Below are 27,503 nucleotides of genomic sequence, written 5' to 3' on the forward strand. Positions count from 1 at the left end.
TGGCTTGCTTTTTTTTTCTTTCTTATTCATTTTTCCTATCAGCTCATAAGTAATTGAAAGAGCTTATCAGGATCAGTCTCTCAGAGGTGTGCTCACTGCATGACTTTCCCTCCCAGTGACAGTGCATATGAGTGTCCAATTTTCTTCTTCAATAATTATGATAAATGTGTTCATCTAGTAAGGCAGATCTATAATGAGAATTTTTGTCAGTCCAATCATTTTCTCACGGTGAATTTTGAATTTTACTACATCTCTGAGGCACCTGCTGGTAGTGTTTGCCATAATCTGAAAACACATGTGTTTTATTGGGACATGGATGAAGATTAAAGGGCTGTTTCATATTGCTTCAGGAGAGCAAACATTCCTGACCTTTCCAGAATGTTTTCAATCCAATTTCTTTAATTATCTTTTGGATTGTTCATTTGTTTCTCAGTTGGGTATTACGAGGTTTCAGATGGATTAGCAAGTTCAGTCCTCTGTTTAAGACCACAACCAAGGTGACATATCAGAAATGTGAATTATTTTGGGGTTTTTAGCTAAATGCAAAGGGACTTGGAACATTTAGGAGCAAAGGTAGGGGTCCTGTAAGGCCTAATGATAAAATTCTGAAGACTGAACTTACTAACAGAAATATATCTATGATATATAAGAGGAATACCTGGATATTATAGTTTCTAAAACAGTAGATCTTCTGAATATATATTCATTCTGTCAATGTCTTCTTTTATGTCTCATTTTTCTTCTAGGATAATCAATGAATCCCTTAGGGACCAGCTTCTAGTTACCATCCAGAAAACCTTTAACTACAACAGGAGTCAAGCTCATCAGCTATTTCTCATTCTTATGGAATGCATGAAAAAAAAAGAGCTTGTAAGTATCCTAAAAGTAGTTCACAAAGGTGATTTCTGTGACCAAACTTTACAGAGTACTTTCAAGAGCCATTTTCCCAGGGTTATAGTTTAAGCTTTTTTCCCCCGATACAGCTGCATTAAATGTACACATTCATGCATAAACATAGGCCAAAAAGGGATTACATCTTCTGGAAAGTCCCAAAACCGAATTTCAGATGCTTCTCCTGTGTAAATTGATAGGAATCTTCTTCCACAGACTTCAGCAAGGCAGAATAACACACAGAGAAATGCACTAAGCCCAGGATCCAGTACCAAAAGCTGGATAATTGAAAGATTATCTTTCATTTGAAAGATAATTGAAGAAAGGGTTCCTAGGAGGAAAATGCATTCTGAGTGCATCAACACAGCTTTTGTTTTCTGACATAGTTACTCTTTAACAGCCTTTCATTCCAGGAAAAGAGACCTGGCAGGCCTGTCCAGAGAAACTGAGGCAATTTGTCCCTGAAGGTCCCCCCTTCCTTGCTCCTGGCTTGCTGCAGGGCTGAGGTTGTGCTGTCGCACTCACTCAAGTTCCTGCCTGTCTCCCACATCCCAGCTGCAGAGCAAAGTGTGCTCAGGAAAAGAAAACCTTTGGCATTCACATCTGTGGTCTAGAAGCAGTGTATTGAAACTGCAGGCAGAATGAATCCCTGAGTGTCTGCCTTTGAGCAATCCTTGCTGTGAAGTTGTGTGGAGATGATGCCAAGATGAGTTCCATGCATACACCTCCACTGGGTGTAAAGTTGGTAGTAAACATTACTCTGATAAGCTGACTGAAAAGAGAATCAACCTTCCTAAAAAACTGGTTCAAGAGAAGAGAAGAGCCCACAGTTCCTTTAGTCAGACTGCTTTGAATTTATAATGTGCATCAGAGCACACCTGGTTTACTCAGCAAAATTCAGACACTGCCTGTGAAGCCCAAGCAGACTTATGGTTATAGTTTTCTGTTGATAGTTTTGTCTGTTCTTGTTAATTAGTAATATTTTTCCTGTAGTTCTTCTTTTTCTGATGTCATGTATCTTTGCATTCCTGCAAAATACATTCTAACTGTTGAGAAAATTGCTGTTCTCAGTAGATAATGTGAAAAGTTGCTTTTGGAAAATGAAGAATTTGAGGTTTTTTGGTCTGCATTTGGTATTAAGTTTGTTAACATAGAATATTTGGTTATTCTGCCTTTGAATTAGTAGTTGTCTAATATGTACTTAAAGGGCTAAGCTATACACTAATTACTATTTTTAAAATAATTGAATTGCAATGGACTGAATTAAACAAATGTGACTAAAAATAATTGCTTTTTTTTACTTGGTTCTGCCTTTTTGATTGTCATGTGTAACACATCCTGCAGCTAAAAATTATTTGAGTGTTATCATCAATAAAATAGATGCTATGATAATTATCTTGGGTAACTATCTTTTCCATTTCCAGTACTACCAGGAAGTAATAGAACCATCAGAAAACAATAGGTTTTGCATGGCAGTTTTGTCACCACATTTTAGAATACATGGGTTTGGTGAAGACTTTTCAGCAAGTTTGTCATGTTCACCAATGCAGGGATATTTTAGGATAACTTCACTGAAAGAATTTAACTAAACACTTCTGTGAAAACTAAATTTCAAAGAAAAACTTAGTGGAACTGTACTTTTTGAAAAATCCTAAGCTGAAGGAAATAATAAAGCTGCACCGTTCTGCTCTATTTTCTCTCCACAAGTTCATGTCTCTTTTTGCTGTGCTGTAATTTTGTGTGTTTGGTTTTTAGATCACCGTGTTCCGCATGGGCTCGGAAGGGCAGCACGACATTGAGATGTCCATCCTCACTGCTCTCCTCAAGGGTGCGTTTTCCAGGCACTCGGGAAGGCTGCACAAGCATCCCAACAGGACATCCCTATGCACTGTCTGATGTTCACTCTTCATGTTTAATTTGATTTCTTGGATTTTAACAAGTGCCCGAGTGTGTTTGGTTAATGTTGAGATTGGCATGAAGCATAAAATCGAAATTGGAAGTTTTGTGTGGCTTTTCTCCCCTGAAAGCGTGGGATGGGAGTGCTGCAACAACTGTACTGCTGATATTGCAGCTCATTTTATTGCGGTGCTAGCATACATTAATAAAGTTAGGGAAAAAAAGTGGGAAGATGCAAGGCTGTCTGCATCTTTTGAGATCTCAGACTGTGCCATTTAAACCTTAGAGCATATTTAATTGGGGTTTGTTATGTTTGCTGAAACAACTGTTTTCTGTCTGTGGGTATGCAGGAGTTGATACAGGCTCTATGTGGGATCTCTGGAGTCCCCAAATTTGCACTTTTATGTACAGTATCAGCCAGAAGCGCTGAGAGGGATCTTTAAGAAGAGTTAAATGTCTGTCTTGAGCATCAGAATAAAAGTCAATGTGGAAGCTTTAAAAAAAAGGGAGACTATCTTGTTAATTCTTTGGAAATTAGGATTACAGGGTTAAATGGAAGATGCTATAATTTGACTGGATGAATCCACTGCTTTGTGTCAAAATTATTCTGATGGTAGTATGATATGGAACCAGGCTTGCTGTTTTGTAGTTATTGCACAAGGTTGTCCAGTCTTGTTTCATCATGTGTGAAATGTGAAACCTCTGTGTGTTTCTCTTCAGGTACCAATGCATCTGCTCCAGACCAGCTCAGCCTGGCTTTGGCCTGGAATCGTGTAGACATTGCACGCAGCCAAATCTTTGTCTTTGGACACCACTGGCCAGTAAGACAAAGTTTTCTTTGTTTGTCAGTACTTTAAATTAAGTTGTGTAATATTTACACCTTGGGCTTTGATGCTGCACTGGCAGCACTGGTGAAACACTGCATTTCACCTGTGTAACTAAAATCCTTTATTTCAGCTATTTTCATGTCTCACTATTGAGACTATGTATTGATGCTTTTTATTATTTTATCGATGTATTGATTCTTTTTGCTTTACTGCTTGAACCATCTGATGCTGAATTACTCCAAAGTGTCATGAGGAGAGCAGCAATCCATCTTTCTTCTCAGTGGAGTTTATGTAACCTAAGCATTATCTGGAGCAAGTTAAGCCACCAAAGTGTGGTGCATGTGTGTCTCTGCCCTGGCCAGACAGGTTGGAAAGGGGAAGGACTTCAGCTGAAGAATAAATGTGTCTTGAGAGGAACAGACAGAAATACTGTCTGCAGAACAGAAATGAGCCAGTGAGTGGCTGTGTGTCCTCTCCTCTCTGCTCTGCAGTATGGATGCTATTTGGCATCATGCAGCATCCTTGTTAGGCTCTTTCTGTCCAGCTCTTGTTGCTATTTATTTTGACAACTATTGCTTTCAGAAAGAGCAAAGGATCTGAAGTGTCCCAGTCCTCTCATGATGATATTATTTTGTTAAGAGAAATCCTCCCCACTCAATCTCCTTCACTGCTTTGACTTTCAGTGTTACTAAGTTAGACTTAACAGCTTTTAAAAAAGGATAAAGCTGTAACTGTGCAGAAAGGCCCTTAAATTTAGACAAATTGCCATTTTTAGTTGACTCAGTGTGAGAAGTGGTGACTGGGGGGTGAGCTTGGTAGGAGTGTACTCAATTAAATAGTTACTGTAAGATCAATTAGATTTCTAATACTTTAATGTATTATAAATACAGCCTTTAGGAAGCCTTACAGCTCCTGATGGTACAGCTCCTGAGAAGGAAAAGAAATCTCCAGCACCTCAGACTAAAGCAGGCAGAGGGAAAGGGAAAGGGAAAAAAAAAGGAGGAAAAGCAAAAGAAGAACCAGAAGAAGAAACAGACCCAAGAAAACTTGAACTCCTGAACTGGGTGAGATGAAAGTATTTTTATTAAAAACTGCTGAAGATTTTTTTTTTCATTGTGAGGTACAAAGACAGAAGGAAGATACACACTTTCATTCTGTAGAATGCTCTTTAGCACATTCCCACAAGATCAGCTGTAGATTCTGCAGGAATGCTGTTTGGTGTCTGAGCCAAGAATCCCTCTCTCATCCCATGTGCACCACATGCAGCTATATCTCAACAGTACAAGTCAGTACTGAGCTGCAGCATCTTCCTCCCTGCACTTGTCAGAAGGAAATAAGACCACCAGTGAACATCTTCCTTCTGTGAATGTGTTAGTTTAACTTGTTCCTATCATACTGAGCAAGTAAATCTCTTTTTGACATAATGTGTCAGGCATGGTATGCCTAATTTAATTAAAATGCTGAACGAAATGATTGAAAGCTACATGTTGAAGGACTGAAAGCTACAGTTGTATTGCTAAAGGTTTGGAAATCTCCTCTATCTCTACTCACTTCATTTGGTTAAAGTGTTACTTTCTAAGTTCCTTTTTAGTTACAAACTAATCAACATATGTGGGAATTCAGTCCATATCCTAAGTAGTGAAAATGGCTGTGGCTGCTGCCCAGCCAGCTCATTTGTACTCATGTGGTCTCACATTCTCCACCTGCAATTTAGGTGAACTCCCTGGAGCAGGCTATGCTGGATGCACTGGTCCTGGATCGAGTGGACTTTGTGAAGCTGCTCATTGAGAATGGAGTGAACATGCAGCACTTCCTGACTATTCCTCGCCTGGAGGAGCTCTATAATACTGTGAGTGAGCACAAATACTAAATAGCCCTGTAATATTTTGCCACTGTGTATGTGACTTGAACCACCACAGAAAGGTTTATAAAAAAGGGATATTACACAGCTCCTGATAGAAATGTCTTTGTCACTGTAGCCCAGTTCCTTCTTTTCACCCCTCTGGGGTGTGATGGCACATGGTTGTTGTCTAAAGCTCTGCTTAAGCTGCCAGATCCCTAATTGTGTTCATGTTTGCAAACATCTGAAGAACTGAAGCTCTAATGGACCATGAATTATTTTTGTTGCAGAGGCTGGGTCCGCCAAATACGCTGCATTTGCTGGTCAGGGATGTGAAAAAGGTAAGCAGTGTTACGTTTGTGTGATTGCATTGGCCCTGTGAATCAACAGTAACAGCAAGCATAGCATGGGGCCAAGCAGGCATTTGAAATGGGATGGCAGCTGTTAAGAAAAGTTAAATGTCTCCCTGCATCAAAGAGTGATGTCAGTCTAAATCAGCTGTGGCAGTGATAGTAATTAAAAAAACTAAGGAGTTAACAGAATTAAGCTCCTATAGTGTAATATGGCGTTTGAGATTTAGGTTGATATGTTTCTTCTCTACAAAAAGCTCCCAGTGCAGCATTGCAGTGGAAGCAAAGGCCTGCTGGGTTAACTGGAAGCCCCACTCATGACTGCAGAATTTCTTGAATTTTGTTTGTTTCCTTGTGTGTTTTCCAGTTACTTTTCCTCCACTAGTCCAACTTTTTACCTGGGAGAAAATCTCTTCTGTCCTATTTTTGTTACTCAATAGTTTCCAACACAAGAAAATTTGTTCATTGTAGGTGAAGAGGGAGGGTCATTGTGAGATTTGTCGTATTTTCTCTCTTAGAGGTTTTGAAGCTTTTATGCAGTAAAATTCAGCTACATGAAATTGTCTGTATTAATTTCTGCAAGGAAAACTCCCAGTTATTCCAGGGAGGTTCAGATGTGGGAATTATGCAGTACTGTGTTACTGTATCATTCATATTCATCTGCTTCATGGCTTAACTCTTTTCTCATTCAGTGTTGTCACTGTGAGTGTCACTAATGTTCCTCTGCATTCTGCTGTCTGTCTGTCTCTGCTCTTTTCCATTGCATTTCCATGCTCCCTCCCTCAGCGGCAGTCCCGGGGATTCAGTTGGGTTAACCTGGAGGTGATGTTCTTCCTTAGGCTGTAGTTGTTCCATCATAGCAGCTGCTCAGTGGTGATGTAGAATCAGTCATTGCTGTAGGATGTAGCTTGGATAGTGAAGCACCTTTTTTTTTCCAGTGGAGTCAATACAATTATCCAGTTTTAGCTGTAACTGCCAAAATTAGAGTTTGCCTTTTGCTTTGATTCTGGGCTGCACATTAATCATGGTCTGCATTGTAGTCTCAGCTGTAGATAATATGATTAAATAAAAGTTTCCATTAAAAAAGTATATGAAGTATGGTTATCAGGCATAGTCACCATGAAATTGCCATGCTTTTATACTGGATTAATGATAATTAGTGCACAGTTTCTTAAGTTCATTAATATAACCCTTGTGAACAACATAAACTTGTATGGACACTCATGTGTGAGTAAATCAAATGAAAATTTGTTCAGACATACGAATTCTGCTAACAGCAAAACCAAAAAGCTATGACCCCAAATATTTTCATTACGTGAATCAGTTAATTTCATAGAAATGTTCAAAGACTGAACCCAGTGACTGTAAATAATATCCATGTTCCAATTTAATCATGACATATGTCTAGCCAGGCAATTTAATCTGCGTCATGTTTTCTTATCCTAAATCCTTATTAAGTTGTGGGGGTTTTTTGCAGGGAAATCTTCCACCAGACTATCATATCAGCCTAATAGATATTGGTCTTGTCCTGGAATATCTCATGGGTGGAGCCTATCGCTGCAACTATACTCGGAAAAGCTTTCGGACTCTTTATAATAATTTATTTGGACCAAAAAGGGTAACAATTAATTAATTTTAGATATGGTCATTGTGGAGGTGGTAAAAAATAAGTAATACTCTGTTCCTTTGTTTTTGTGAAACACTGCATATTAAATTCTAAAGAAGTGCTGCAAGGTAGAAGTTGAAACTCCAAGAGTGAAGTTTTGTAAGAAACTTGTAAGACATCTCTGTTAAAGGATGTGAAGACATGAGAGGTCATGAATACACGGATCTGGAGGTGAATTTCCTCCTTTTCCACTAGTTTGCAATCCAAGTATTCCTAATTGTGGTGTGCTTAGAAGCACTATTTTTTTTTTTTTGGGCTTTTGTGACCATGTAGTTATTTTAATTCTCAAAGCATTATTTATCAAATTATTCATTTAACTCTTCAGTCTGAATTAAAATCTTTCCTTTGAGTGCAGGATAGATATTTCTTAACCTATTGTATTCCTGCAAATACAATTTAAATGAAAAGTAACTAATTGCAGCACTATTAGTACAATTATTTATAACAGTAAATTTCATAATGAATGCTGTACAATTGTAAATGAAAATGGGTTTGCTTGGTATTGTTTGGTCTTTCAAATTTTCCTCCCATCTAACTGATTTTATTTTCTATTTTTTTAATATTCAGCCAAAAGCTCTTAAACTACTGGGAATGGAGGTAAGTTGGATTTCTTTAAAGTACTGGTTTTATCAAGACATTTCCTGGTACAATGACCCATTTTGCTTTTATTTGATTTTCCTAGGGTTTAGAGGACCTAATTTTTTGTCCTCCATTTAAGATTTTATGTCCTGTGCTGCAGAGGTGATGAATGCTTTGTGCATTTTCCATGGAAGACAGAGGTCACCACTTGCAGTTGTTAAAACTGCTCAAGGAGAAGTACATGCTCAGCTGCTGAGCTGAAGAGTCTTCTTTGGAAATGGTGTGGGTTGAATTCTGAATTTGGATTTAAATTCACATTTTGTTGAAAAATAGTGCACAATGCTGAGCTTGCTTGAACAAGAACTGATTTTGTAGAACAGCAATTTCTTTTGCTTGCGATCTGCTTCTGAGATTGGACTCAAGGTCTACAGTGATGATGAGCTCTTTCTTATAAATGCAATGTTCTTCCTACATTTTTTAAACCCTAATTTTCCCAATCATGGCTTCTCTCCCTTCAGGATCCTGCTTCATTGTCACTACTTCCCTTCGGTTGCTTCCATGTTGGTTCCTGTAGTAGTGGCCTATCCTCCCTATCCCTTTAAGAAATGGGATACTTAATACCTTCCAGGTGCACTGCATACATAGGAGGAGATTGCTTATTCCAAGGTGAAGACTCCCTTTGGTATCTTGCTGTTCTTAAGGGTGCTGTGTGCCTGTCTTTGCCTTTTGCATGTTGCCATGGCCTGCACGTCAGTCAGAAAAGTGCTCTGGTACCTGGAAGGTGTGCAGCACTGCTCTGCAGGGATAGACACAGACATATGGAGTCAGAAATGACAGTGGAGCCTGTCTGTAGGGAATTCAGCTTTGTTAGAGTCCCACTGACACTGCAGAGGAATTCAGCAAATACTAATTTGTTGCAGACCAGCCTGTGCAATTCCACATGCAGTAGAGATCTGTGTGTGCAGTGTGAAGGGATGCCTTTCACTTCCAGGGGGGTCTACTGCACTTTCCAGGATGGGTGACTTGTAATTATGTGTACAAAAAACAGCACCCTGAACAAAATCTGAGTCTGTGTGTGCTTGCCCAGTGCATGCTCTGTCCTATTGCATTCATGGTAGCAAACAGCAAAACCAAGTTAGAACTTTGAGTACTAATGTGTCCTCTCAGTGCTTGTTCCATACATGGTGCTGTTGTCAGGTGGGCTGTTAAAAGCTGATGGGAACAATTTTTCTTCCCAGGATGATGAGCCTCCCACCAAAGGGAAGAAGAAAAAGAAGAAAAAGGAGGAAGAGATTGATATTGATGTGGATGACCCAGAAGTCAGTCGCTTTCAGTACCCCTTTCATGAGCTGATGGTGTGGGCTGTGCTCATGAAACGGCAGAAGATGGCTCTGTTCCTCTGGCAGCGAGGGGAGGAGTCCATGGCCAAGGCACTTGTGGCTTGTAAACTCTACAAGTCTATGGCCCATGAGTCTTCAGAGAGTGAGCTGGTGGATGACATCTCTCAGGACCTGGACAACAACTCAAAGTTAGTAGATGCAGAGCAGATTTTATATCTACTTGGTACAAGCTTGCTGAGAAACTTTACTTTTACTCCAGTACAATAATTTCTAAATGTGGCTTCACAGAACCCCATTTGGCGCCAATTTATCAACTACAGACAAGGAAAAATGTGGTCTTGGGATCTCAAGGCAACACTAACAAGGAGAAGACTTGCATTTTTTCTGACAGAATGCATTCTTTCTTGAGCTTCTCCCTGTAAAACTAGCAAGTTTTAGTTCACAAAGTTATTTTTAGAATTTACACCCAGAAATTAAAGAGTATCTGATGTTATATCTAAACTGCCTTCAAGATGTTATTGGTCTATGTGAATTCCCTCTGTTCACTCACAGTTTGTTTGGAACTTTTGTAGACTGTCCCAAATTAAGCTTGAGATTAGTTCTTCTTGTGTGTGGATAAACATGATGCCCAGTGAACAGAGCTAAAACCCCAAAGCAGACTGGTTTCTAAGCATAACTTCACTGATCTTATCTCATTCCAGAGATTTTGGCCAGCTGGCTGTTGAACTCTTGGATCAGTCCTATAAACATGATGAGCAGATTGCCATGAAACTGCTGACATATGAGCTGAAAAACTGGAGCAATTCTACCTGCCTGAAGCTGGCTGTGGCAGCTAAACACAGGGACTTCATTGCTCACACCTGCAGCCAGATGCTCCTGACAGACATGTGGATGGGGCGACTGCGCATGCGGAAAAACCCCGGCCTTAAGGTATTTCTGTTCTGCACCGCTTGCAAAGAGAGGCTGTTGGGTGCAGCACTTTGTGTCACATAGTGTTTGCATAGCAAAAACTGCTGAACTTAGAGATGTTTTAAGAACACATCTATTTTAAAGCTAATTTCTTTAGTTTCCAGTTTCAGGATATCTAAGGAATATTGCACCATGACAAAGGAAAATATAACTCCATAAAATACTTAGTGTGCTTGGAATCTGAGAGAGAAAAATTGTGGCTTTCAATAATGCATGAGATTTGTTAATTGAGAACATACTCTTTCTATTAAAAATTAGTTGTAGACAAGCAAAAATGTTTCTATTAGGGGTCCATGCAATGGGAATAGAGATAAAATAAACCATATGTGGACACATGCTTCTTAAATTGCTTAATATCATACCAGCTGAGACTCAGTGTTGAAAAGAGTGAAATCTGTGCAATTGCATTGTGAGAAACCATGTGATTTCTATTTCCTGCTTCTGTGATTTGATGATGCAGTCTCTCTTACAGATTATAACATTTCCTAATAGTTTGATTTACAAAAAAACAAGTAATGTGAGGGGGCTCTCACAGAAGAGAAACACGAGTGAGTCAATGCTAAGGAAGCAGAGCAGTGTTTGCTTGTGTGTGTTTTCATGTGAATAGAATCCTTTCTTTCTTGAGTTATGCAGTTGCTGTCACCCATATGGAGACCCATCCTGCTCATCTCCTTATTTCCTTAAATCCCCCTTGCTGACAACGTGCTCTATCTGTCTTCCCGGGCCAGATTCCCAAGTTTGCTGACATACACATTGCACTGTCTCTGCCACCTCCTTATTTCCTTAAATCTCCCTTGCTGACAAAGTGCTCTGTCTTCCCAGGCCAGATTCCCAAGTTTGCTGACATACACGTTGCACTGTCTCTGCCATTCTCAGTTTATTTCCATTTTCCCCTATCTCCCTCTTAAACCTGTTTAAAATCTTTGGGCAACTGTCCTGCCTTTGAGATTGCACCATGGTACTTCCCAAATCTGTTTATTACTTTCCTTTCTTTTCTCCAAAGAATTAATCAACCTCCTGATGTTTGTTCTAGTTTCATTACCTGCCTTCCTTTCTCTGCTCATTTTCTGTATTTGGCTTGTGTTTCTGTATCTAAGAAATCTCATATAGTAAGAGAATTTTCCCAGGGCTATCTGTGAAGATTCTTTTACCTTTCATAGATTTTTAAATATTAAAACTAATAATAGTAGGTGTCTGAAGTAACTATAAACTCCAGTAATAAACCTGAAGGCTTCTAACACCACTGTGGCCGTTCCAGGGCATTTCTCTGCATGCTAATTTTGGAGCACAACTTCTTAATTGCAGGGTATTTGTGGAGATGGGAGGTTTTCCAGGATGCCATATTTCATGAAATACCTTATTGCCAATGCTTCCTAAGTACTTACTCATTTCTATAGGCTTGAGGATGGCAGAATACCTTGAATACTCTACAAAGGAAAACTTTGGGTAGGAACCTACCTTGTTACAAAATCCATAATATAAACAAATATTGAGTTGAATTCCTTCTTGTTCACAGGTTATAATGGGAATTCTCTTCCCTCCCACCATCCTTTTCCTGGAGTATCGCAGTTATGATGACTATTCCTACCAGACATCAAAAGAAAATGAGGAAGGCAAAGAAAAGGAGGAGGAAAATGCGGTCAGTAATTGAGATTATTAGAAAGTTAATATCTCTGCTCATTTTCCTGACTTTTCTGATTATGCTGTAGCTCACTCAGGTTAAAATCTCTATTGCCTCTGGGGGATAAAATCAGTCTCCCAATCATGGGAGAGCACAGACTGGATTCTCAGGGCACGGGAAGTGTCTGTGTAGTTCCACAGATTTACAGAATTCTATTTATACACTTTTAAAAAGAGGTCTGTTGCTCAGGGGAATCCCTGCATAGTTAACACTTGGCTGGGGCTGTAGTTGAGGAAAACTACTATTTTTTACTGCTGTGTATTGATGAAGTCTGACAACTTTGGTCTTCCAGGATGCAAATGCAGATACAGGCTCCCGAAAAGGGGATGAAGAGAATGGAAAGAAAAAACAACAGAGCCTTCCAATTGGAACAAAGATCTATGAATTCTATAATGCACCTATTGTCAAATTTTGGTTCTACACAGTAAGTCACGATGATAAAACTGACAGTGATCATTTTTTTCACACCTGTGAAACTGAAAGGATTCAAATGTAAAAGTAATAACCATGTAATAAATAAATATTTTACTGACTTTTGTCAGTATCTGATGAGTAAAGCACTCCCTTTATTCAGAGGAAAATGCACAGACAGTGAAACAGAATGAATAACTGAAGCTTACACTGTCAGCCTCTAAAGCTCCTACATGCTGTGAAGGAGGCTCTGTGTGGAATACACCAAACTAAGTGCAAGCTCCACAATCCAGTCACTCGATCCAAACTAGCCTGGATTCTCTTCCTTTCTAGAGGACCTGGCTCCTGCTCTGCATTGAAATGTCCTTTAGGACCCAAGAAGTAACCCCATGGTATCATTGCCATTTGCCCTGTTGCTCAGATGGGTGCAGCCTAGATGGGAGCACAGATCCCAGTCTGCTAAGACTTCATAGGTACCTTTATTAAAACAATTAAAACAAAACTAAACTAAAATACTTATTTTTGACAAGCATCTAATTTTCTATTTATTGCATCAGGAATTATCTGGCGTTAAACTGTTATAATAGAACATCTATTCGTGCTACTGCTCATAAATTTTGTGTGTGCCCTGTAGAAGGTATACTGCTTTCTTACGTGTTCAAGATTAGGATGCCTGATAGGTCATAGTAATACGCAGGTTTTTAGTTTTAGCACATTTTAATCACAAAACACTACATTGTCCCTTTTTTAGTGACTGAGTTAATAATTTAAAGGCAAAATTCCTATTTAATTTCAAAGAAAAGTGTTCAACATGGTTTTACAGTGCAAAGAAATTACATTTTAGTAGACTAAAAAAGCCCCAGGCATAAAGGGCCTGGTTTAAAGTGCTTTAGAAATGCTGTTTACTTCTTTCAACAAATTAGATAATTCAGCTGTCTGGATCATATGTTCCAGAGCCACTCTGGGATTCCTTTGTGCTGGAGGCCCCTGGCAGTGCCAGTGGGGAGGGCTTTGCAGCAGGTCTGCTTCCTGCAGAGAAGGAAATATTAATTATTGTGCAAGTCAGGGTCTTCAGCAGCTGAATATTTCATGTGCTTAGCCTCATCACACAGGTTCATATGAATGTCCTAATTAGCACAGTTATTAGGGAACTGAGTCAAGGGGGCTTTGCTTTCATGCATTATCAGGCCCCTCAGCTAAGAGGATTTGCCTGCCTTCTGTCTGGTGTTTCTTCTCTGGTGATGCAGCCTTCTCTGCTCTTACTGAATTAAGCTTCAGCATGAAACTTGCTCCTGAGTCTGGGAGCTGCTTAAAGAAACCCAAACACCTGCCAACCTACTGTCCATGTCGATGGGTTTAATTAACAAGTGTAGGAAGAGGGGCTGAGAAGTGAAGTTTGTATGCCTCTGGCTTCAGCTGAAGAGTGTAATCTTCCCAGGTGGGCTCAACCACACCACTACAGAGTGGAGAAAGCAAGTGGGCTGTATGGCTCTTTATTCTCCCTACCCCTCCAGGCAGGTGCTGCTCACAGCTTTACTCCCTGTTCTGTTTTACATCTGCCTTGAGATGGTGGGGAAATATTTCACACTGAAAATTCCATTCTTTGGAAAACTCCATTTTCTCCCTGAAATATCTTTTGGTTTGCTACTGTTTTGCTTCCAGGTTAGGTTTGTTTTTTCCCTTTTAAGTCATGGAATTCTTTTTTATTTCTTAACTCTGGATTTCTGAGATCTCAGACGTTTTAGTTTGGCTGGTCACCAAAGGCTGCAGTACAACTTGGAGACACCAGCACCAGCAGTTTGACATTTACACGAGTGGTTACAGAAAACTGAGTGTTAGCTCTTTTGGCTTACACTCATAATCCAGGACTGTGTAATGGAAATTAGTGGAAGCTGGGGGGTTTTTTTGTGTGTGTAAGTCATCTCAAGTAATTAAATACTGCCTAATTTGGAAGGATCCTAGGATACATCATGTAGAGTCCATGAATGATTTTCCTCTTTTTTGGCAGATCTCATACCTTGGTTACTTGATGTTATTTAATTACATCATCTTGGTGCGGATGGAACGGTGGCCATCAGTCCAGGAATGGATTGTCATCTCCTACATTGTGACTTTGGCTTTGGAGAAAGTCAGAGAGGTAAAGTCTGCCCATACAACATCTCATAATCCTTAGAACAAAGTTTGCTCTTAGAGATTATAATGGCATGGACTTGTGCACAGGGTTGAGAGGTCACACAGAAGAAGTGTCTCATGTTCTAAATATACTAATAACTAAAAATATTCTTGCTTGAAACAAATTTTTCTGACAGTGGAGGGTGTCTGATATTCAGACACCTGTTGAATATGACAAGATTAGTCTTTCCTCATGACCATTACTTAAAAAATGTAACCTGGAGTTTTTTCTAATTTTGTTGTTGTTGTTGTACATTTGTTTGTTCGTTTATTTCAGATTCTAATGTCAGAGCCTGGCAAGCTGAGCCAAAAAATCAAAGTTTGGCTCCAGGAATACTGGAATATTACTGACCTGGTGGCTATTTCAGTATTTATCATAGGAGCAATTCTTCGCCTGCAGAACCAACCTTACATGGGTTATGGAAGAGTGATTTACTGCGTAGATATCATTTTCTGGTACATTAGAGTACTAGACATCTTTGGTGTGAACAAATACCTGGGACCTTACGTCATGATGATTGGAAAGATGGTTAGTGCCTAAATTGCTATAAATTATGTCTTTAAGAACTCTGTGGGAAAGTAAATCCCATTCTGCTTTAAAAAGAGGTTTTCTATTGAGTAGGACTGAATACAGCCTGTGAAAAGCTGCCATGTGAATTTCATACACACACACACACAAGATGTTATACTCATGCAGTAACAGATTGCAGGTACACCAGGGTTATCCAGAAGCCCATCAGCTGTGCACAGGAGATGGTGCAGCAGTGATTATTGTATCATCTCTCTGCAGCCACAGAGGAGGTCTGTGCTGAAAGCACAGCATACTACATTCGATGCACAGGAGAATGGGGATAGCAAAGGTTTTAGCATTTTAAATATTTTGAAATATAATCCGGTATTCCTTTAAATGACTGCTTTGTCTGCATTAGTTTGTATTCTTAATACCTGAGTAGCACTGAAAGCATGATGTCAAGAAGATTTTCGTGCTATTTCCGTGTTTGCTGTAGCGCATGCTGGCAGACAGACCTGCTGCTGCCACTGTGCTCCCTGCTGGTGCTGAGAGCCTGTCTGTGGTCTCTCCGTGCAGATGATTGACATGCTGTACTTTGTGGTCATCATGCTTGTGGTTCTGATGAGCTTTGGAGTGGCCCGCCAGGCTATCCTGCACCCAGATGAGGAGCCCTCCTGGCGGCTGGCTCGCAACATCTTCTACATGCCCTACTGGATGATCTACGGAGAGGTGTTCGCTGACCAGATAGACCGTAAGAGTAGAATTCATAGTAAGAGTCTGTTTCCTGTTTCTGAGGCAGATGATCAGACCCAAATTAAAGACTGCTTTTAATTTGGAAGTAGTGTTTTTGCTTTATGATGCTATTGTTGTTGTTTTCTTGTGGCAGACCTGAGGCTGAGCAATTTTCTCTTCTCCACCCGCATGTCTGCTCTCTTGGTTTATATTCAAATTCAGTTAACACAGGAAGGGATGTAGCCCAGAATATTCTCCTGTCCAACAGTGTGGCAGTGTTCTGTTTACTTGCAGGGATCAACAGAGATCATTCTGAAATGTTCTTTTCATTCAAAGGTTTACTAAGACTCAGTTCTAACAGAAGAAGAAAAGAAATAAATTCCTGGTACGGGGAGGTTAAAACACACATATCCTTTCATCTCCAACTCACAAGCAATTAGCTCATACATTTTTACTCCCAGTCATACATCTGTCTGCTTTCAGAAACATTTCCATTTCATTAATCACTCATGTTGTTCTTTTCTACACCTGTGGGAAAACAAAACAAAAAAAAGCAAACTCCACTTGATTAGCTTTGGATGTGGAAATAGCCTTTCTTACAGGAATCCTGCACACTTTAAAAAAATACCTGTCAGTATTTTAAAGGAGATGTAAGCTGTCCTGTTACTGCTAATTTTGTGTTAACCTTTGAAGTTTGTATGACAGTCCAATGTGCAGCTGGCCTCCTCTAGTGTGTATCATGTAGTTTGCACTTTATCTGAAATAATACAAGTTGTGGTTCTCTGTAAACACACCACAAAACAGCCTCAGAAGTCATTGGGGAGTAATGGCTATGGGCAGTCTAATATGACTCTGACTCAAGAGCTAATGGCTGGTTTTGGCAAGGTCCGGGGTGTAAACAACTTACAGCAAAAGTATTTCATCAAATTTTCCCTCAGAAAGAAGGCAGTTGGACTTGGTCAGTAGCTTCTCTGGGGATCAGGAGAATCCTATAGATTCCTCTGGAGATCACAAGTCACAGAATTTGCTGGGCTTGAAAGGTACCTTTGGAGATCATCCAGCTGAACTTTCCTGCTCCAAACGGGGTAAATTAGATTTATCCCAGATTGCTTAGGGACTGTCCAGTGATGTTTACAGTATCTTGAAGGATGAAGGCTGTGCAGCCTCTCTGGACAACCTGGTTTAAGTGGAATTGCCCATCTCTCCCCTTTGCCCACTGCTGCTTCTCCTTTCACTGAGAACTCAAGTCTGGCCCTGTGCTCTTTTCTCCCACACATCATCAGGTATTTATAACATTAATAATGGTAAGGTCTTCTTGACCTTCCTTAGACTAAATTATCCCAGCTTTCTCAGTCTTGCATCATTTTTCAGATAGTCCAATCTCCTTAATAATCCCTGTGGCCATAACTGGACTGTTCTGATATGTCCATGCCTGATTTCTATGGGGAGCTGAGAACCAGACACACAAGTCCAGACGTGGTTTCACCAGAGCTGAGTAGAGCCAAATAATTACCTCCCTTTAATTTGCTGCTAACACTTTCCCTAATGCACCCCAGAAAGCTCTTGTGTGGTTCACTCTCTTTAGAAGATGTGCACAAGCAAGAAATTATTAGCATCTTATACTCAACAGTGTCGTATTTTTAAACAATAAAGAAGGTTGGTTGAGTCTCTTTCAATAGTGTGACTTTTCTTACCAGCATTTAGGAATTGGCAGGCAAGTATCCAGACTGGTGGTCAAAATGGGCATTAATGATACTGATGTTTTTACAGTGTAAAATAGCATGCCTATTAGTGGAAATGTAGCTATTCAAAAGAAACAGCTGACAGATTCAAAGCCAGGGTGATAAAAAAAAAAGAAAAAAAAAAAAGAAAAATGTTTCCATAGTAGCTGAAAGAATGATTTTTGTGTGATAATTTTGAGTTGCTTTGTGTAGACGGTCAGTTTTGTTTACTTGCCAGAAATATCATGTATATTTAAATGATCATCTGCCAGAAGCATTTTGTGATATATTATTATCATTACTTTGCTGCCATATGTAACATTTGGGGAAAACAGCATGAAAAGGAAATTGCAGAATACAATACATTTTTAACAAAGACATTTTTTCTCAGCATATGTCTCTACCGTTCTGACATTTGAGTTGCTTATCTTTTCTTGGCAGCAGAACTGTATTTCCAATCATCTTTTTTTTTTGGGTTCTGTTTATTATTGTCTTGTTTTCTTTTTTCTCTCCCTGCCTCCTTTTCTGTTCCATCCCTTTGGACTGGTGTTCAGTCTATGCCATGGAAATCAATCGTAAGTCTCTGGGGAGAGCTGATTATCTCATTTAGCTGAATATATTCATTAATGCTTTTCTTGACTAGTTACTCATATCTTAATTGCAGCACTCATGCAATAGTCAGGTGTGAATGTTGTTTTTCTACTGTAATAGTTTCATTAGAAAATAAGCAGAGGAAAAATATTTTAATACAAAATGCAGATCAGAAGTTTTAACTGAGTTGAAGTTGTTGCTGAGACTTGTTTCTAGTGCATCAACAGTAAAATAATTGGGTTTTAAAAATTATGATGCATAAGTAGCATTGTATAACTAATTCCCTTTGATCACCTAGATACAATATTACTGTGGGTTTTGGCATTTGTCCATTGGAATAAAATTAGGATTCACTTAATTTTGTTGCTATACTTCTCTTAGAATAACCAGGAAAAAATGTAGGTCTGATTTTTGAAAAGCAAGTAAAATAAACGTTAACTACAGTCCAAACAGCCCTTTGAGACCTCAGTAAAAAAGCTTAGTTTGTGTTCAAATATTTTGAAGTATTTTTCAAGTGAGGAAATTTTTCAAGTGAAGCATTGTGGTTTTTTGCAAAATGTTTAAAAATACTGAGTTTTTATTCCCATAAACTAAGTCTGTTATGAACTCTGTCAGACGTCACATTTACTTAGATTACAGCTAAAAAACCTGTGGCTGACAAAAACTTTACCTGCTACTAAACAGTTCCAAGAATTAGCCTTGTATTTGAAATCAGATATGTTGGCACTGCACTTACAGACAGAAAAAAATTGCTGCATTTACCTGACTTCATGACAGGTCTTACCAAGGCAACCTATGTAATCTTAGAATTACTTCAGGCAATTATTGTATATTGGTTTAATCAATATTCTTATTTTTTTGTCCCATTCTCAGTAGTCTTATTTTGCTGTTACTATATAATTTTCATTTTAGAATTGGATCTTTTTGGTAGCATTAACTTGCTGGTAACATTAACAGCCCCAGACAGGTCAAGTAACAGTCTGGGATCCACCTAGGGAATCCAGTAAGGGGCAAAACCAGACAGGGCCAGAGACAGAAGGGTCCATCCAGGGGACTAACACTGGTCCGAGCTCCATCCTGGACACAGCTCAGGCAGGGACAGGTGTGCAGAGGGGGCACAGCTGTAAATCCCCAGTGAAGTTGCTCAGGGCCATTAAGCTCCATCCTGGAGGCAGGGGTGGGACACAGCTCAGGCAGGGACAGGTGTGCAGAGGGGGCACAGCTGTAAATCCCCAGTGAAGTTGCTCAGGGCCATTAAAGGCCTCTTCACTACTCTGAGCCCCTGCAGATGTTGAATTGATGCTCAGCAATCTGTTACCACTAAAGCAATGTTTTTATCTCTTTGGAAGGTATGCTTACAAGCTGGGTTTAATAATTTGTTTGTAATTCCACTATTAATATGTAAGTGTACGCATTAAGATCTGGTCTTTGACTATTACTGTGAGAAAAAGAAAATCCATGGGAATGTGAATAGAAAGCCACACTGTACAGTAAGGAATTTCCTCTCTGTTCACTAATATGGAAGCAGAATTTGAAGTAGAAATTACACATACTTGCTCTTGGAAATAAACTGACAAAATTTGGCAACGTTTATGCGTGTGTCATCATTAAATAAATGAGAATATTATTTTTAATTATCAGACAGTTTGTGAAAAACATCTTTCCTGTTTTTCCTTCAGCTCCTTGTGGGGACAATCTTTACGATGATGATGGTAAACGCCTCCCTCCGTGCATCCCAGGGGCCTGGCTCACTCCTGCTATTATGGCCTGTTACCTTTTGGTAGCAAATATCCTGTTGGTAAACCTGCTGATTGCTGTCTTCAAGTATGTAAACGATCATGCATCTTTGTCTGATTGTCAAGATAAAGTTTCTGTTTGAGCCCATCAGCTGATTCTGCAAGGGTTAGCATTCACTCAGGATCTCATTATTCCATGGATGTCACAGAAAAAGTGGCTTTGAATTTGCCAGCGATTGCAGCAATGGATGTGAGAGAACCTGGCTACCTCCAATTACCTTCTAATGGATAGTGACAGGCGTCCAGGCTGCTCTGGAAATATGAGGAATAGGATCCATGAAACCTGGCACACACCTGACAGAAACCCGTGTAGCCACTGGCAGTCACAGCTCTTTGGGAGAGCAGCAGAACAAAACTCCAAACGTCAAAAGCCTGAGGCATTTCCACTACATCATCTGGCTTTTGTCTTGTTTTGTTTTCCATTTAGAAAAAGAAATTAGGGCCTTTCAGAGTCCTTTCATGACCCAAAAAAATAGACTGTATTGCCTTGAATCATCAGGGAGGACGGCTATGTGTTGCCAAGGTCTGTGGCCAATCCAAGCAGTGTGAAGTATGCACATATATATATTTCGAGTTATCTGGAGTAAAACTAAATAAATTTCTGCTGCTTTTTCTTCCTACCTGCACTTAGGTTGCATGCTTTTCCTCTCATAATGTAGGCATTAAAAAAATAATGACCTGCTGGCAATACTTTCTGAGCAGAGCGCCTGAGAAAAGCAGGTGATCCATTTTTGTTGCCTTCAAACATGTAGTGTTGGAGGGCTTGTCGATGTAAGCTTGTGTCACAAATGCAAAAAACAGTACTTCGTGTGCCCAGAAATCTGCAGCTCACAAAGCCTGTCTTTCATTTGATGTATGTAGCTTAAAAGGTCATGAATTTAAAGTACTCAAATGCCAGTCACATAGCTGGGGAGAAGGGGAAGAATCTTACAATGGTAGCTATTATTGGCTGAAGGACCAAGGAATCAGCAGTTTGGGAAGTAGGTCATGCTGTTAACTCCTGCCATCCCAGCCTGCTTGCACAGGCTTGAGATCTAGCTGGGGAATTCCTGGAAATAAACTGACAAAATTTGGCAACGTTTATGCACGTGTCATCATTAAATAAATGAGAATACTATTTTAAAGTACTAGGCAATTTGTGAAAAATACCTTTCCTATTTTTCCTTCAGCTCTTTGTGGGGACAATCTTTATGATGGTGATTGTAAATGCCTGATGATGGTAAAGGAGACACGGAATGAAGACAGATTGTTATTTATCATTGGTCATAGTCTCATGTAAACTTAAAGTAAAATCTATTTGTACACAGGAATTCTTTGGTTTTGAAGAGGTGTTTTAACTGGTGTTATGAATGTAGATACTCTAAAGCACATAGAGTTAGGAAATAGGTGGACAGAAAATATAGAAAGGAAGTTCCAGTATCATCACCATGATAAGGAGTGGAGTGAGCTGTCTGAAGATACTTTAAAATAGCTTGAAAAGCCTTTTATAAGACAGAACATCAAGTCTGCATTCTCTTAGTTGGTATTTCATAACTGTGACTATTGTTATCTCTGGATTGACTCCTGTCACTTAATATCAACTGAATTTCAAAATTAAACATCTTTAAAACACACCTTACTTTGCTGTAAAAATGATGAAGCTTCCAAGTATAAATTTCTTTACAAGAATAGGCACCATGTTTTCGAATCAGAAGTTTGAGGGAATAAAGTTTGAATTTAGGACATTCAGTGAAAACTTGAAAAGTCTTCTATGTAGGTCAAGCTGATTAGCATATTAAAGGCATACTATGTGAAGCTTCTGAGTTTAGCATACAAACTACTTTTCATGGATTTAATACTTTGTGTAGCATCAAATACTGGCATGTGTTAAAAGAAATAGTTTATAACCAAGCCCCAAAATACCAATTATGTGATGCATAAATTGTGTGAGTTTCTTTTCACTGGCACCTAAGGGATTTGTACAGTAGGAGCAAATGGTCTGAGAGGACTGTTCTGAGTGGTGCCTGAGGGGTGCAGAGCACCTGCTGTTTGCTACCTTCAAAAGGAGGACTGAAATCATGAGTTCAATTTAATCCTTAGTTCAGGAGCACCAACAAAGAGCTGAACCAAGCAAATCCTGTAGCTCCATGAGGTTATTTAGCTGCTGCTTTTTTCAACATAGTACTTGCTCAATGAGAAGCGAGATTAGGGACCTCATAGAAACTGTACCTGTGTTTCCTTTCAGCAATACCTTCTTTGAGGTAAAATCAATATCCAACCAAGTCTGGAAGTTCCAGCGGTACCAGCTGATCATGACATTCCATGACAGACCTGTCCTGCCACCACCAATGATTATCTTCAGCCACATCTACATCATCATCAAGCGGATCTGCTGCCGCTGCAGGAAGGGTGATGGAGACCAGGACGAGCGGGACAGGGGACTGAGTATGCAAGAAATCTTCTCTAAATTGAGCTCTTTGCACCATAGAGGCAGAAGACAATGTGGGCCAGTATTTGTATCAAGTTAACAGCTCTTGGGCTCTGTGGGTGCCTGAGAATTTGCAACTCTCAGATGCTGATAAAGACCTCCTTTAACATGCTTCCTTAAAACAGTGAGATAGTATCTACTCAAACCAGGGGATTACCAAATTCTGGTGAAGCCCATATGTTGGGAGGGGCAAATAAGAATTACAGAAGAGGTAGAATTTCAAATGTCAGCTATAGTGTCAGCTCTGTGACTGTGAGCAGTCTGGGACTGCGAGTGTCCCCACTATCATTTAAAGATTTATCTGTCACTTCACAGGGAAACTGTGAGGATTCTTCTCCTAACATACTTTCTAACTGTGAATTAGTGTTTTCATTATATGCTTCATGGAAATAATCAGAGGCTCACAACATCCCTCTATTTCTACATTTCACAGGAACATTTTTGCACAATAGGAAAATGAAAAATGAAAAAAAGGAAATGTAGCACTACTTCCAAAGGCAAAGAGACAAATCCAGATAAAGGATGAGTTGTTCCCAAAATTCCCCTTGGATTTTTCTTATGTGATTAGAAACTTCTTAACATCTTATCCAAAGAATATCTGTGAACACTCTGTTAAGTTTATTTGTTGCCTATAACTCTCATCCTTTTAAGAATAACGCTTGAATAAAGGAACAGTCAAACTGGCAGAGATTGCCCATGTCTTTACCTTGTAAAATCTGGTCAGTTTGTTCAATGCACAGCAGTTAAACAGTGTCAAAGTCACTCAGAACATGGAGCCCCCTGTGGATGGCCATAGAAGCAGAAGAAGAGTGCTCATAATGCATTCCATTGCCTTCACAGCTCTGCCCATCTTTAGCTAAGTGCTTATTGCTTATTTTAAAAAATCATCTGTTCATTTAGTGCAGGACAGAATCTGCAGTATGGCCATGTCCAAAATAAACTGCTAATTTGGATTTAAACTGTCTGCCAGTAGTTTCAGAAAAAGGAAACTCCTCTTTTGTGCTTCTCTTTTGCACAGAGTTATTTCTGAATGATGAAGAGCTAAAAAAACTCTATGAGTTTGAAGAGCAGTGTGTAGAAGAATACTTCCAGGAGAAGGAAGATGAGCAGCAGTCATCTAATGATGAACGCATCAGAGTTACCTCTGAAAGGTATCTGTTGTAACAAAAAAATCCACTCCATCTGTTGGGAACAGTCTTTTTAATATCTTATTTATACCCACGGTTGAGTGAAAATACAAAAGATTTTGATCTTGAAGAAAGCCACCACCAACTCAGAAACTGATCTGAATCCCAAATAACTATCTGAGCAGGTGCATCTCTCAAAACAGCAAACCTCTTGTTATTCCTTCTGTTATATCACTAAATCTGGTGGTTTGGGTAGCTTTGTTATAAGAACATCTTTGCTTATGGTGAATTTTATACCTCTTATCCACCTGAGGATCACAGTGATGCTTTTTATCCATTTGAGAAAATCGCTGCTTGTTGAGCTTCCAACAGTTCATCCAACCATGAGAAACATGTTGGACCTTAATGACAAAAGCACTGAGGGTTCTTCCCTCGGACCTGTGGTTTACATTAGGGTCTGGCACTCACAACCGCTGAATTTTAATCTCTGCCACAGATTCTCTTGCAGGCTTTGAGCAAGGCATTTAGCTTTTCAGTATGAACTTCCCCATTTAAAAGATGGGGAATATTCTCATGTTAATCATTATGCTTGCTCTGAGGACTAGGTACTGTTTGCACATTGCTGTGTAAGCACACAGTGCTAATGGCAGCAGCCTTTTTTACCAGGTCACTTGGCAGGACTGTACCCAAAGGCTCTGCCTATTCTGTCAGTAGATCTAAGTCAGTCAAGAGATGGGGTCTTTTGTCACTTCCTTGAAATGAAGAAAAATTCTCCTTGTAATGAAAACAATACACATTTTAAACACTCTTTCACCTTACTCTAACTCACAGTATTCTGTTGATGAAATACTCCACGTACATATTTAACTATATATCTATTTTTAACATTTGTTATAAATAAGCTCTGTGAGCCATATAATTCTTTAATAGATAAAATTCTTTTTCTCAAGAGAGGCCCTGAACATCTTGCATTATTATATTTGAAATTTGAGAATAGAGAAGTAAATTAAACCTGCTACATATATTCTATTACACTAGTTATCTGTGGCAATTTGTCAAATTCCTAGGCATTGTGGCAGAGAATAAAGAAGGGCTGATAAGCCTCACTGATTCACTATGGTCTACGGCCACAAAGCAGATTTGCTTATTTCTCATGGCTCCTTGCTTCAGATGATTCATCATCTTTTGTGTATGGGAGCTAGAAAATGTTCATTTAATTTCCACAGTAGATTTATTAGTATGTGATCTCTAAGCCACATTCCAGTTAATTATTTTTATATGCATTTTTCTAGTGCCATCACATCCACTACGACATAAATGATAAGAAGAAAATGGCAAAAAGTATTATTTTAATTGAACTAGGCAATAGTTCCCCTCCCTTCAGCTGATACAAAATAGAAAGGTATTTCAAGAGCAAAAGCAATCCCATCAACACCAGTAGATGTTTCTCTCTCATACTGCTGCAGAACCTGTTTAACAACATGCTTTGATGCTATTTTAAGTCACCCTGTGAGCATGTCATTAGAAAGTACTTTTCATGTAATTAATTTGATGCATCACAGTGAAAGAGAACTGAGCACACAGTGGGTGGCAGACGCAGAAATGTTAATAGAAGTCTGTCCCTAGGGGCTCTCCTGCCATGAATATAAGGGCAAAGTTCAAATACCCCTCTAATATGGTGTACAGAAAGCATAGATAAAAAGAAAATGCTCCTGCTTTTGTTGCTACCCATAGGAAAAAAGAACAAGGCATGATACACACCACAAAACTCTGCCTTAGGAAGAGATCAGGAGCTGGGCGCCTATAATGGGTTACTGCACCATTCTACACATTCTGTTCTCTGCTTCCTTTTTTATACTCCACAGAGTTGAAAATATGTCGATGAGGCTAGAAGAAGTGAATGAAAGAGAACACTTTATGAAAGCTTCTCTCCAGACAGTCGACCTGCGGCTGTCCCAGCTGGAGGAGCTCTCCAGTCGGATGGTGAATGCCCTGGAGAAGCTGGCGGGCATCGACAAATCCGAGCTGACGTACACGCGCTCGCGGGCCTCGTCAGAGTGTGATGCTGCCTATCTCCTGAGGCAGAGCAGTGTCAACAGCTCTGATGGCTACAGCATGTACAAATACCACATCAGTGGTGACGAGCTGACCTACGATGACAGCACCACGCCTATGTCACCAGCCATGCGTAAAAAAGCCAACTCTATTGGTACCAGAGAAGATGCAGCAGACCCAAGGATGCTGGTTCCAGAACAACAAACTGGACTCCATACCTCGAGTCCTAATGCAGTCGCTACAGCAGATCACAGTAAATCTACATTAGAAATTGCACAGAATGTTTCCAGAGCCCATTCTGGTTCAGGCGGTTTGGGGAGTGAAAAGCAGGGAGTTTTCAGTAGCGATGGAATGATTCCTCAAAGTGTAAACCAGATGAATGCTGTTACAAACAGTCAGTCAGTAGCAGGAACAGATTTTCAGAACGCTCAGTTAAAAGTAGAACGTACCAAGTTAGAAGCGACCATCTCTTATCCCTTGGACAAATCCAAAGCAATGCGCTATTTTCCTCCTGAAACTTTCAGTGCTTGTCAAACCACTATGATGAAGTCAAGGAGCTTTATTTTTGCACAAGGTGGAAAGCTGGTTGGAGGGGTTAACAACTGGACCTCGGAGTACAGTACCATTATGGATCAGGTGTGCCCTTCTGCAATTGAACAGTGGGCCACGGAGTGGAAATACGAAGTTGAGCAGCAGCTTTCTCAAGAGCGTCCTCCAGAATACCCTGGGTTGATCTCTGAAGCAGAAAGGCAAGCAGAGGAGAAGCAGATGGACACAGATGATGATTGTAATGTTGGTGAAGCAGGTATGAGTGCCTCTTACACCTCTATGCCTGCCCCAGTCAAGGCTGAGAAGGAGAATTTCCTGTCAGCAAAGCCCGAAAGGACTCCTGGGTTCCCATCAGTACGCTCCAAGAGTTTGCACAGCCATTCCCGGAAAGCCAAGTCTGTGAAGGACAAATTAAATAGACCAGGACATGCCAGCAGTGTAACTAATTTGGTGGTAGCATTTGGCAGTGCAACAGAAGAACAGAAAACCAGGCAAGAAAATGCATCCACAGAAACTGAATGTTAAAGTGGCTTATGGCCCCTGTTTTACCAACAGTTGAGAAAGCAGAGTGACTAATTGAACAAATTAGGGATTTTTAAATTAATTTCTAAAGAAGAATTGTGAATATATGTATTTCTCTTCTTTTAAACTTAATAGATACAAGTTCTGTTCTTAAATAAATGTTTATTGGGCTGGGTGAAAGGGAGATGTTTTCTCAGGGGCAGATAAAAGTAGGTACAGTCCACAGATGCCAACTATATAGATATTCCTTTGTTCCAATTCAGTCTCCCTCATAAGCTCATTTACTGACAAGCTCATTATAAAAGCTCTTAGAGGAAGAGCAATATTATACTGTAATAACTTTATCAGAAGATTTCTCAAACTGAACACATTTTTAACCAGTCTTAGTTTTATCCTTACTTATGCAGCTGGTTTCTTTGTAGCCATGGTGTTTTTCAGATCAAAACAATATTGTTGGAGGCAAGGAAAAATTATGCAGTCCCCTCTTTCACTGCTGATTTCATGCATGCTGCTTAGCTTCTCTTTCTGAATGGCATGACATGGCAGTTCTCATCCACTGAAATAGGTCAGAGTGGCAAAATACAGTTGTGTTTGGAGAAGTCTGACCTGGAAAGCCACGTGTAGACGTGTTCTTAATCTGTCCTTGAACTTCAGTGGCATAATCTTGCTTTCAGGATCACATCTGTCCCCAGCCCAAAGCATGCTGACAGCCTTAAACTGTTGAAAAACAGTGATCATTGTTTCAAAATGTTTAGGGAGATTCTAATAATATCAAATACATGGATATTTTAATAATAGAAATCCAAGATC

The 27,503-nt window shown here is 39.6% G+C and overlaps 1 protein-coding gene across 1 annotated transcript in view; it reads left to right on the plus strand.

The window, feature by feature from the left end:
• The window catches only part of TRPM1 (transient receptor potential cation channel subfamily M member 1), a 39,720-nt gene extending 13,021 nt beyond the window's left edge, over nucleotides 1–26,699 (plus strand). Inside the window, exons 8-27 of the mRNA XM_041418536.1 lie at nucleotides 747–870; nucleotides 2,647–2,719; nucleotides 3,508–3,608; nucleotides 4,505–4,678; nucleotides 5,329–5,463; nucleotides 5,745–5,795; nucleotides 7,282–7,422; nucleotides 8,038–8,067; nucleotides 9,288–9,577; nucleotides 10,091–10,319; nucleotides 11,875–11,997; nucleotides 12,332–12,463; nucleotides 14,459–14,587; nucleotides 14,900–15,151; nucleotides 15,710–15,884; nucleotides 18,141–18,161; nucleotides 19,857–20,001; nucleotides 22,198–22,397; nucleotides 23,459–23,591; nucleotides 25,433–26,699. Coding sequence (XP_041274470.1) covers nucleotides 747–870; nucleotides 2,647–2,719; nucleotides 3,508–3,608; nucleotides 4,505–4,678; nucleotides 5,329–5,463; nucleotides 5,745–5,795; nucleotides 7,282–7,422; nucleotides 8,038–8,067; nucleotides 9,288–9,577; nucleotides 10,091–10,319; nucleotides 11,875–11,997; nucleotides 12,332–12,463; nucleotides 14,459–14,587; nucleotides 14,900–15,151; nucleotides 15,710–15,884; nucleotides 18,141–18,161; nucleotides 19,857–20,001; nucleotides 22,198–22,397; nucleotides 23,459–23,591; nucleotides 25,433–26,696 — 3,922 coding nt within the window. The 3' untranslated portion in view covers nucleotides 26,697–26,699. The remainder of the gene's footprint in view (nucleotides 1–746; nucleotides 871–2,646; nucleotides 2,720–3,507; nucleotides 3,609–4,504; nucleotides 4,679–5,328; nucleotides 5,464–5,744; nucleotides 5,796–7,281; nucleotides 7,423–8,037; nucleotides 8,068–9,287; nucleotides 9,578–10,090; nucleotides 10,320–11,874; nucleotides 11,998–12,331; nucleotides 12,464–14,458; nucleotides 14,588–14,899; nucleotides 15,152–15,709; nucleotides 15,885–18,140; nucleotides 18,162–19,856; nucleotides 20,002–22,197; nucleotides 22,398–23,458; nucleotides 23,592–25,432) is intronic.
• The last annotated feature ends 804 nt before the right edge of the window (nucleotides 26,700–27,503 follow it).

The sequence above is a fragment of the Onychostruthus taczanowskii genome, unplaced genomic scaffold, assembly GCF_017590055.1.
Source record: "Onychostruthus taczanowskii isolate IOZ18803 unplaced genomic scaffold, ASM1759005v1 scaffold6, whole genome shotgun sequence".
Taxonomy (NCBI): Eukaryota; Metazoa; Chordata; class Aves; order Passeriformes; family Passeridae; genus Onychostruthus; species Onychostruthus taczanowskii.